Source organism: Dipteris shenzhenensis, chromosome 22 (assembly GCF_047967505.1).
Source record: "Dipteris shenzhenensis isolate YYH24624 ecotype China chromosome 22, Dip_SZ_1.0, whole genome shotgun sequence".
Lineage (NCBI taxonomy): Eukaryota > Viridiplantae > Streptophyta > Polypodiopsida > Gleicheniales > Dipteridaceae > Dipteris > Dipteris shenzhenensis.
In genome coordinates, this window is record NC_141617.1 from 11,329,737 (window position 1) to 11,342,485 (window position 12,749).

The 12,749-nt window shown below is 42.7% G+C and overlaps 1 protein-coding gene across 1 annotated transcript; it reads right to left on the reverse strand.

Annotated features, from left to right (window-relative positions):
- Positions 1–204: 204 nt before the first annotated feature.
- LOC147887729 (jasmonate-induced oxygenase 2-like) lies at positions 205–11,932 on the reverse strand. Its single transcript, XM_087393600.1, has 3 exons — positions 11,381–11,932; positions 10,967–11,294; positions 205–674 (listed from the first exon to the last, which is right to left on the reverse strand). The coding sequence occupies exons 1-3, from the start codon at positions 11,851–11,853 to the stop codon at positions 465–467; spliced, it is 1,011 nt and encodes a 336-aa protein (XP_087249726.1). The 5' UTR covers positions 11,854–11,932; the 3' UTR covers positions 205–464.
- Between the last annotated feature and the right edge of the window lie 817 nt (positions 11,933–12,749).

The following is a 12,749-nucleotide window of genomic DNA, read 5'->3' on the forward strand; positions in this document are numbered from 1 at the left end:
ATGACAAAATGATGCCTCAAAATTTTAGAGATTCAATTTCAAAAGGACAGTTTCCTTCAAACTATCTTCAATTCGCTTGTTCTAAGCACCTATACATGAAAAACTAGTTGACACTGTGTAAAAGTAAATGATCCTTATTGGAGCACATGTGCAGAAAACAATAATGACTTCGACAAAACACATTTACTAGATTTCTTCTCACCCTCGTCCCGGATGAGATTCCATAATGATCGGAGAATGGAAACATTTTCTAAGGTGCTATGCTTTGATTTATGCACAATATCACCAGAGTATGAAAAATTAAAACTAGTTGATCGATGTTCCAAGCACTCTGCATAAAATTGACAAACATTTTGGGGTTTTTATAATGCCACCTTTTGATGTGTAAGATTTGACGATAGTGGTATATGAAGGCCTATAAACTGGAGGAAAGAGGGAATAGATCCATAGTTAATGGCATCAATTCACTCTACCTTGACCCCATATTTAGCAGCGTATGTTTTGAAGGTGGTAGGTTGATAGAGGGGTGGGTGATGGGTGTCGATGAGAGATGCGGCAGGGGCTATCGTTGCATTGGCAGAAGGATTATGGAAGGCAACAACTGAGATCCGGGGTTTGGAGCTATTCAGAACCACTCGATGAGGACCACTCTTGTACAAGCCATTACTAAGAAACTGTAAAAAAGAAGCCAACAACACAATTCATTAGAATTCTGACTATGGATTAAAACCCATCTATTGCTTGCAAGTAATACATGATAGGAACATAGATTTCATCCCTTACCTCAAGATACCTCAAAATAAATTACATTTGACTTAATATGTTAGGTGCTCTCTCTCTCTCTCTCTCTCACAACACACACACACACACACACACACACACACACACACACACATGCATTTATATTTATATTTGTAGTTATATCTTTATATTCTTCTAATTCCAGACCTGCTAGGTGGTGGGGATATGGAGGTTGGGAAAGTGGCTCAAAGAGAAATTCTAGGGGTTCGGGGATAAATTCTGGAGGTTCAGAGAGTGACACGTCTCAGGGAGTGGAGGAAGACTCCAAAGAGGAGAGGGCTTTCGTGAGAGTGCCAAATGGCGCAGGGCAGAGATTGGCATCGAGGGCCATCACATGTAGGAGTGCCACATGGCATGGGGAGGATAAAGAGGCTAGAGGCGTAGTTGCACAGGTGCTAGCTGGCACCCTCATGCAGGCGGCGGACAGAGGGGCAAGAGGAGCCAAACACTGTGCCGACATTAGGCCACGTGGTGAACAGACGGACGTGGATAGGGACAGACAAAGCCAGAGGGACCACGTGACAACCACGGAAGACAGAGGGGCCAGAGTAATGCGAGGCATAGACGACTGGCAATGCTGACAACGTTAGATAGTCAAACCATGCTTTGACACATGGAAGCAAGTCTATTGACGTGGCACAAAATAGAACTCTGAGTATAGAAGGATAGACTGCTTCGAACACAAACACGTGGGCAGGGGACATATTGTTGACACACAGACACACGAGAGATGGTAGCACTGCTGACACACATAATAACTTCCATTCACACATCTGTGTGTGTGTGTGTGTGTGAGGATTCTACACACACACACACACACACACACACACACACACACACACACACACACACGTGTGTGTGTGTGTGTGTGTTACCCTCACACACAAAGAGAGAGAGAGAGAGAGAGAGAGAGAGAGAGAGAGACAGAGAGAGAGAGAGAGAGAGGAATCAGGGGGAAAGGTCGGGCTCAGACTCCAGGACATGAAGGCTAAGATGGCCCCATAGTTATTATTATTGAAGGGTTAGGGGAGAGAGCAGACCTATCAGCGATGCCATTGCTCTTGACAATGATATATTAGGGGGGAGGGGAGTAGAGGTATCGAGGGAGGGGTCACACTTAGGGTCAATCCAAGGAGAGGGTAGAGGAAGGAGATGAGGACTGAGATTGCCCCAAAGTTGTTAACATTGCCACACCCTTCCTTGCCTTAGTGAGACTATAGGTGACTGCCCGGGCACTATGCCCGGGCACTACAACACAACCAAGTATCAGCATGATGGCCTTCTAGAGTGACTTAGAAGACTTGGACACATAGGCGATCCAAGTCTCGATGTTTCCTTTATAATAATATGTATGTATATTGTATGTTTCCTTTACATACATACATACATACATACATACATACATACATACATATATATATATATATATAAATTAAAAAAAAAAAAAATATATATATATATATTATATATATATATAAAATATAATATTATACATGTTGTATACATTTATATTCAAAATTATATAGATATTTATATTTTATCTATATATAAACACGTGTGTGTGTGTGTGCGTGTGCACGCACACGCACACGTGTGTAATCTTGACACACGAAGAGAGATGTTGATGTGAAGATAGTGGGAGAGAGGGAAGGAGTCTCACTTGCGGCTTTCTCACATGCACAATGGGGGGATACACACACAGGTGGAGGCTGAAAACAGTTTTCCTCTTCTTAGTTGTGAAAGCCAAAAGAACTCTAGTACAAAGAAAATAGAAGAACCCTATATGTGGGTCTCAAACCAAACTCAACTAACTAAGGTGGCATACTAACTGAGCCACAAACTAGAGTAGATAAGGATAGCTTTCATCCAGCTATTATTCGTGGGCGGTGTACTAACCGCATCTGCAGCTAACAAGTCGGTGACATAAATGCACAACGGTCACCCTGGCATATTACGAGTGGAGCTCGATATCTCAACACTCCCCCTCGAGCTCAATCCCAATTCTTGCACACCAAGCAAGTCTCTGAACTTGCGCAGCTTCTCTACGCCCAATGCCTTCGTGAATATATCAGCTACCTGATCCTCTGTGCTGACATAAACTAGATCAATAAGACCTAGTAAAACCTTCTCCCACACATAGTGATAATGCACCTCAATGTGCTTTGTTCTAGCATGATAGACTGGGTTATTTGCCAAGTGTATACTGCTCATGTTGTCACAACAAATGACAACTGGCCCATCTGTAGACTGATGCATATCATAAAGTAGCTTATGCAACCAAGCTACCTCACATGCAGTCATTGCTGCACCCCTGTACTCAGCCTCTGTGCTCAACAAGGCAACTGTAGGCTGTTTCTTGCTGCTCCAAGTGACTGCAGCACTCCCAAAAGAGAACACATATCCCCTAATAGATCGTCTATCAGAAGTACTACCAGCCCAATCAGCATCAGTGTATCCATGCAACTGTATCTGAACCCCAGCCTCATAAAATAGTCCATACTGCAATGTGGACTTCACATACCTGAGTATGCGTCCAGCCGCATCCAAATGCGATTTCCTTGGAGCCTGCATAAACTGACTTACCAATCCAACAGCATAGCTTAAATCTGGAGCTTAAATCTGGCCTGGTAATAGTCATATAAATCTAACTTCCTACTATGCGTCTGTACATAGTAGGGTCTTCCAGAAGCTCACCTGCATCTGTGCTCAGCTTCACATTCTGCTCCAAAGGAGAAATGTCTGGTTTCCTACCAGTATACATCTCCTCTGGCGTCATGCCATGTATTGCTGCAGTGGGAGTCCTATTCATTATGTAAACTGCTGTAGCAACTGCTTTAGCCCAATAATAATCTGGTAGATCTTTCTCATTTAGCATGGCCCGAGATACCTCTCCAATATGCCTGTTTTTCCTTTCAGCAAGTCCATTTTGCTGTGGGGTATGACTGCATGAATATTGCTGCTTTATGCCATGCTCCTGCAGGAACCTTGCAAACTCATTTGAGAGGTACTCTCCCCCTCCATCTGACCTTAGGCATTTTATTTGCTGGCCTGTTTCTTTTTCAACCATAGCTTTAAAAGCTTTGAAGTGCCCAAACACTTCACTTTTCTTTTTCATAAAATACACCCAAACTTTTCTGCTGAAGTCATCAATAAAAGTGACAAAATAGTGACAGCCTCCAATAGATGCAGCTTTAGTAGTCCACACATCAGAGTGGATTAATTCCAATGGCTTTTCACTCTCTTGAACATGCCTAGGAAATGGTTTCCTTGCCTGTTTTCCAAATTGACAGGCTTCACAAACCTTATGCATTTCTGCAACCTTGAATTTAGGCAATCCTGCAACAATATTTTGGGCTTGCATTGATTTAAGTCGCTATATATTAACATGACCAATGCGTTTATGCCAGATATCAATATCTGTAACTACACCAGTCCCATGTGCAAACATTGCTGCACTCAATTCAGGCATGTCCGCATCCAATGTAAAAATCCTGCCCTTCTTCTTTTCTTTTGCTATCAAGCGACCATTATTTTTCATATCCTCAACAAAGCATCCATGATGATTTAATCTGACCTGCAAGCCCTGCTCAACCATTTGACCAACAAAAACCAGGTTCTTGGTGATGTTCGGGACATGAAATACATCAGACAGGTATTTCTTTTTCCCATCCTGCATAGACAAAGGAATTTTACCAATTTGCACAATAGGATGTGCAGTATCATCACCAGTCTCCACAAATCCTGGTTTTTTCATTTTTCTTGCATCCTGCATCCACTCTGCATGACCTGTCATGTGGTTTGACGCATCTGAGTCAACATACCACACATCATTTTGTTCTTCTGCACTTGTCACAGAATTGGTCATGTGCTGCACCATAAATAGATGCTCATTTCTGTCATCAACCTGTCTACTAGAAGATGCATAATTACCTTGCTGCAATTTTCCATTCATAATGTCATTCAGCTTTTTGTAGCAATCCTTAGCCATATGACCCATTTTACCACAGTAGTAGCATTCAACATTGTTGTTTGCATTTTGGCCTCTCTACCATCCACCACGGCCTCTTTGGCTCCCCCTGCCTCTAGCGTTACCACGTCCTGCTCCATAGGACTGGTTTTCTTGAGTTTGCTGCATATTCTGATTTGTACCACGGCCTGCAGATCGGCCTCCTCTACCTCTGCCTCTGCCTCTGCCTCTACCTCTTCCAGCATTTGAGTAGAAGACAGTTTCTTTTGAAGTTTCTCCTGAAGAAGATGCACCCCCATTTCTCTGCTCTTCAGAAATTAGAAGAGCAAACAACTCTTCAAAATCAGGAAATTTTTCACGAACGGCAATGGATGTCCGGAACTGTGCATAATCCTTTCCTAGACCATTCAAGGTCACAGAAACTAGATCATCATCTTCCACTGGCGACCCAATGGAAGCAAGTGCATCTGCAATTTTCTTCACCTTCATGTGGTAGTCATTTATGCTCAAATTTTCTCTCTGCACATTGTGCAACTCCTGTTTGAGCTGCATTTTCCTGGCTTGCGTATTTGTGCTGTACATTTTTGCCAAAGTATCCCATGCCTCTTTTGGCGTACTTGCATCTTGAATATGCATAATCATAGAATCCGAAATACTGATAGACAGCCAGTACATAACTTTTGTGGCTCTCGCATGCCATCCTTGAAATGCTTGCATCTCCTGTTGATTGGGAACATTAGGAAGAACTGGTTCTTCTTCATTTCCTGTAATGAACTTCCAATAGTCTTTTCCCATAAGTAAATTTGTCATTCTAAACTTCCATGCCTGGAAGTTATTCTTGTCAAGCTTTTCTGTGACAATCTGTGAAAGAGAATCAGACGCCATTACAGAACACTGCAAAATATTCTGTCACTGCGAAAAACACAGCTTTTGCCTCACACGGGCAGATCTGCAAAACTGACGAAAGTGATATTTGACCACACAGTCACTTCCTAGTGACGATTTTGCATCAACAGGCAACAAGCATGATTCTGCAACTCCCAATATCTCTGCACACAGGCATATGATGCAATTTCTACGGCAACTTTTCACAGACCAGCCGAGCAGTGGTCGCACAATAAAAACAGGGCCGTTTTTCTGAGTGCCTGCGAAGAACTTTCGCCTTCAAAACGGGCCAAGAAATGGCCTCGAATCAGAATAATAAAGTCATCGAGGGCTTCGCCCTTATCCCGCAGCATATACTGCCCTCTCGCCACACCGCGAAGGGCGTCTCAATCTGAGACAGTGCACTCTTGCACTTCTGGTTGTGGTACCTGCAGAGATTTGCTCCCAAACTCGAAATAGGAAAGCAACACTGGTCCTCTTACCAGGACACCACGAACTTGGTTTGCTTTCTTGAGCTCCTTACCACGAACAAGGCTCTGATACCATGTGAAGATAGTAGGAGAGAGGGAAGGAGTCTCACTTGCGGCTTTCTCACATGCACAATGGGGGAATACACACACAGGTGGAGGCTGAAAACAGTTTTCCTCTTCTTAGTTGTGAAAGCCAAAAGAACTCTAGTACAAAGAAAATAGAAGAACCCTATATGTGGGTCTCAAACCAAACTCAACTAACTAAGGTGGCATACTAACTGAGCCACAAACTAGAGTAGATAAGGATAGTCCAGCTATTATTCGTGGGCGGTGTACCAACTGCATCTGCAGCTAACAAGTCGGTGACATAAATGCACAACGGTCACCCTGGCATATCACGAGTGAAGCTCGATATCTCAACAGTTGAGATATGGTGCCATGAGCACATGATTAGAGTCTAAGGTATGGTATAGGAATGTATTAAAGTAGCCACCCTAGGATGTGGACTACATGATGCAGAGATGTGGATCGAGGACATCCACAAGGAGAGATGTGGATGAGAGGATCCCACAGATGTTGACTATTCAAAGGGCACTCTCTATATAAGAGGCCTATCATGTATTGTTGAGTACACACATTGCAATAGATTGAGTATTGCCTACCTTATGTCTCTCTCATGGTGTTTTGATCCTCCTTGATCCCTCACGTTGTCATGGTATTAGAGCTCCCTTACTTTCCGCTAAGTCATTGAGATCCTTGTGAGAGAGATTGAGCGATTGAGTGTTTTCATTCTTTCATTCCGTTGATGAGAGAAATTTCTATCCTCTTTGAGAGGATTTCATCAATTCTTCCACTATTTTGCGAGAGAGAGAGTTTCCTTGTGTTCATTTCTTCATATGATTTCTTCCTTAGATTTCAGTTGGAGAGGAAGAGAGATCTATTCTTCTTGTTGTGAGAGTTTCACTCTTGAGAGATCTTCTCTTAATCCGAGAGAAAGATATACTTCTGTCATAGATATCCATCCATTTGATATTATTGTGAGAGAAGGAGTTTGAAAGAGTTCTGTTTTTTAAAAAAAGAGACTTTTGAGAGAGTCTCTCAACGACACCCTGCAAGCCTCTTATGGACTTCCGTTACACCTCCAAGCAGACTGCTAGCAATCCAATGCCATAGCTATCCATGCTCTAGCAAGCCTCTCCATCGACCTACGCTACCCCTACAACAATCGACTCCTTTGATCAACTGCACCTACAATAACTTTTGCATCGCTATTCTGAAGATAATGCCCGTGCTTCTCTAAGCTCCATCAGTGACTCAACAACCATCTTCCAGCCGCTCAGCCTACCCGACTGCTCGACCCAATCGCGCACCTCTAGCCTCCTCACAGCACAGCTTTGCATGGATGATCTTTTCCTATTAGTTTCATTAAGAAGTGAAACTTTTATATTGGTATTGAAAGTTTGTATGCCTTGATAAAAATAAAGGTTTGAAGAATTCGCCAAGATTTGAAACTTTTATGACAAAGAAATTAAAGTTTCGCCAGGATTTACAAAATTTTCTTTAAATTTTAAAAGAAAATATATAAAATTGTAATATGTTCTACAAATATTGTGAAACTAAAAAAACTAGCTTGATAAACTTTCGCCAATATTTTATACTAATATATAAGTATAACTTCGATAAAAACATCCTTGCAGCTTTGGCAACCACCACCGGACGGTGACCAGTGACCACGAACTGCTTTAGCTCCTCAGGCCATAGCCTAGTTGGCTCCTTAGCTCTGCTGCAAGCCCTGCGGCTCTCACCTCAACAATGCTCCAACAATCGAGAACCGCTGACAACGACCTTACTGCAATGGTCTGCCAAGCGACCCTACATTGAATGAATTCAATGCCCTTACACCTTCAATTGCGTGAGACATGCCTTATAACTGCCTGAAGTTCTAACAGTAGCTGCTTCAGTCTAGACCTAGGGAAGCCCAGAAGGAAATGGGCTCTCTGCGCAAGCATCTCCATTCTGCCGACCTCGCCATCACTCGTCGCCTCCATGGTCGTCACCTTCCATGCACAAAGGCTCCACTCTCTACCCCACTCTTGCTTCTCTCTCTTGCTTCATGCCTTACATGTGGCAGATAGATTCTAACTAGGGTTAGTTGTTAACCTTGGTTAGCACAGTGGTTAGTTTTATCCCATGTGGCATATAAGACTTAACTCTGGTCAAGTTAACCACAGTAGCCATGGTTAAGTTATGTGGTTAGTTAACTATGCCACCACAGCCAACTAAGCACACAGTCCCTTCACAAGCACACTTTGCATGCATCATGTGAATTCTTGTGCCACGTCATCAAAGGCCACCTCTTCTTCACAAAAACTTGGACAAGCCGTAACTTCCAATCCAGGAAGAATTTGGACACGCAGCACTATAACTCATTTGTTTGCACTTGGGTCCAAATATAATTCATCATATTGACTCCAAGGATCATGCCAAAGATGCATGGGATGAGTTGAACACAGTGTTTGGTGCAAAAGCCAAAAACCAAGAAGTTCATCTTAAGATTGAATTCTATGGTTTGCACATGAGCTTCAATGAATCTATGGCATAATTTGTCAAGAAAATCAAAAGTAATATGACCCAACTAGAAGGCATAAATGCAAAAGTAGGGGAAAAGGATGCACTTGCAATCCTCCTTAAAAGCATGCCTACACAGTACATCGCACTAACAACCACTTTGAAGAATCTCCCAAATCCAAAGTTTGAGGAATGTGTATCCTCTCTTCTTGAAAAAGAAAGAGAGTTGAAGGCATTGACATCGACATCTACATCTACATCAACATGCAATAGCTATAATGAAGAACAAGCATTGTTCAGTAAAACATCAACGAAGTACTCAAAGTGATTGCAGACTGAAGAACAAACCAAAGTGTCACCATTGCAAGAAGTTGGGTCACAAGGAAGAAGATTGCAGATTGAAGAACCAGCACGTCAACTACGTGGAGTCATCATCAAGCCATGAGCAGAATGACAAGAATAACATGTATTGAGAAGAACATCCTTTCCACCTTTAGCCTATATTCATGTAATCAAACTTGACTACCTGAGAGTAGCCATGTAAGCACCCAGGGGAGGATTTGATCTTATAACTCACATCTGACTACCTTGCAGTTACCATTGCAATTGGTTGCTTCATTATGCTACTATTGCCGATGCCTCTTCCGACTACTACTATGGGGGATGGAGCTATGGCAATGTAGGAGGGAAGTAGATGGTATAAACATAAGAACACGGGGATGAAGTATGTAATGCACAATTAGATATAATAGTAGTGCATAGGCCACAAAGGGATAGGTCTAACATAGAGTTAACACATGTACATCATGAATGGATAAGTCTAACATAGAGTTCAAACATGTAAGCACGTGTATGTACATAAGTACATGTACAAGCAAATAGACACACACATTGATATCACCTGCAAATAAAATTACACACACACATGCTCAAGTGCCCGTATACATGCATATTTGCACATGTGTATGTGTGCATATTTGTGCACATATCGAGGTGTTTTTATCTATGTATGCATACACATGTGAGGGTGTGTCTACATGTGTATGTGGATTATGTAGGCATGTGTGAATGTGTCTATATGTGTCTGCATGTGGTGTTGTTATAAATGTATGTCTCTTTGTATGTGTGTTTGTGTTTTTACAGGTGAGTAAACACACAAGATTTGACAAGATACATACACATGTACATATACATGCATACACATATAGAAGGACAGAGTGCATGCACACGTAGATAGAGATGTACACATTGAAACATGCCCAAAGACTCAACACACATGTACAGGTGTGTAAACACACCATGACCTGTGCATGACATGTGTGCACACACATGCAAATACACACATATGCATGTGTAGACACCTAGGCATACACATGTACATGAGCATACATACACTTGAGTATGTGGACACATGGGTGATATAGAAGTTTATATGTGTGTGTACACATATATACATATGCATATAGCCCCCCCCCCCCACACACACACACACACCAACACACACACACAATCTGATTGTGTGTGTGTGTGAGAGAGAGAGAGAGAGAGAGAGAGAGAGAGAGAGAGAGAGAGAGAGAGAGAGAGAGAGAGAGGATAATATTAGTATACAAAACATATTTTCCAAATAAATGGGGCTTCATTGGGATTTGATTTTAAAACTTACTAAAAAGCATACAAATGGTTGAGATTTGCGAACTTTCACATGGGGAGAGAGAGAGAGAGAGAGAGAATGTTACCAAAAACATTCTTCCCAACTCAAAGCAATGCTAAAGATCCAAGTTTTTAAAAGCATTCAAATATTGAGATTTAGCTAAACTTTTATGCCTTGAAATTAAAGGCACCTTGAAATCCCAACCTTGACCCAACGGAGCAGGTCCTAGACGGGTCATGTTACTCGTTTATATAAATATAAATATAAATGCATGCATGTATGTATGGTATGTAGTCTCGTGCACTCGATAAGCGCTATACCAAAATCATTGAAAGCAAAATGTAAGACGTCTCACACCCCCTACAATTTGCATAGGCTTTTGGATGACATTGGTACAATTAGAAGATACCCTTCTTTGTGACTAAGCAATTGCGAGTCAGAAGATAGTGGGTCTAATCTAAAGGCGGCCATGGTTCATGGATAGAATCCATCTCTCTATCTATATATAGATAGATATCTATCTTCAATCTTATATATAGATATCGATCTATCTATATATAGAGATCTATGTATATCGTTTACCCAAATTGGAGAGCCCAAGTTTTGAATCAGATGGATTCTTACCTGCACTTGATCGCCCACGTTCACGACAATCGCACCGTGCAGTGGCTCAACAGAGTGCCATTCTCCATCTTTACGGACCTGCAATCCAACGACATCTTCGGAGGTTTGCCATACACAAGTAATTGCACCTATATCTGTGTGCTCGCAAGCGCCCACAACCAAATCCGGTCGAGGACAGGGAGGATAATGGTTGACGAGAATCTTCTGATTGAGAACGCCCATGGCGTCTTCCATGAAGGATGGCGGAAGTTGCAGATTCTTTGAGAAAACAGAAAGCAAGAGTCGGGCCAAGCCGAGAATTTCAGCGCTGAAGGCTGCGACAGGATCCCTGCGATGAATCAAAAGCTTTGTGTGAGCGAGTTGCGCTGGAACTACAAAAAACCTTGGTATCTGCGACGGAGAAAACACACGTACTTGAGCATCGGGGGCCAGGAGCTGGGATTCACGAGCGACTCAGGGAAGGTGCGGAGGACAAGGGAGTCTCTCCATTCAGCAGCGCCGATTTGGGAGTTGACAAAACCGGTGCGAAAACCGGGGGAGCACTTCTGCGCGGGGGGGAGCTGAAGGAATTCGTGGATACTACTTTGGAGGGATTGAAACAAGGAGGGGGAAAGGCCATGGTTGATGATTTGGAAGAAGCCAGAGTGGCAGCAAGCGGAGTGGATTTGGGAGAGGGTGGAGGAGCGGGAGGAGGGGAGGTGGAGGAGGGAGAGGTCGATGAGGGGGATGACATTGTTGTTGTGAGGAAGACGGGAAGAAGAAAAAGAAGAAGAGGAAGGGCGATATTGAGCAGGCAAGATGAAGCGAGATGGCACAGACTTCAACCCTTTGCTTATCAGCAGCTCCAAAGGCTGCTCTTCTTCTTCTCCATCCCTCCCGTTTTCCATTGCTTGCGCTTCAACAATGTGTCTCTCAACACTTCTCACGCCTGCCTTCCCTTCAATTGAACAGCTGTGAGCTCCTGAAAAGCTCTGAGATGGTGGTACTTTGACAATGACCCACTCGACAATTGTAGTCTTTCAATTTGTATCCAAAGCAATTTGGCTTTAAAGGTTACTTAAGCAATTTGTTTACACCCCTAGTATGTGATCTAAGCAATCTGGGTTTACGTGATCTGATCTAAGCCTTGGTGATCTTCGCATAGCGTACAATCTTTTCTTTAACCTATTAACCACAAACACGAGAAAAAAAAGAGAGAGGATACGTGGTAGCTTGGAGGAGAAAAGCTTGCCACGTGTCATAAATAAGAAGGATGGAGGCTTGGAGAGGGAAGGAGGTGGAAAGACACGAGGCATGCTTTGAGTGGGAAGGTGGTGGAAAGAGAAGAGGCATCTTTGGGAGGAAGAAAGACAATGGAATGGAGGAGATGGATGTTCAACAGTTTGCATAAGAAGGGGTTGTCTTCATGGTTGTAGATATCGGATGTGAGGAGGGTTGATTGGAGATCAGTGTTGTGTGGCATGATCATTATCTGTTGAATGATAGGAAGTCTCAAGTAATTTTAGAGGTGTTGGCTAATGTGCTCAATGGGTCTCCCTCATATAGTTTCTTGTATGTTGGGTGCCTTGTGAATCAGTGGAATGTTGGAAAGGTGGGTCTTATGAAGATTATGACACATAAATCTAATGGAAGGATATTCAAAGTTTGGACATTTGAATGATAAGTAGAGGATCCGCAAGTCACCAAAGTTGTGGAAGGAGTGGATTAAAGGTATTTGGCATGGTTGATGACAGGAAAGCTAGCTTTTTCATAAGGAAGGTGATGCATATGTGGATGCCACTTA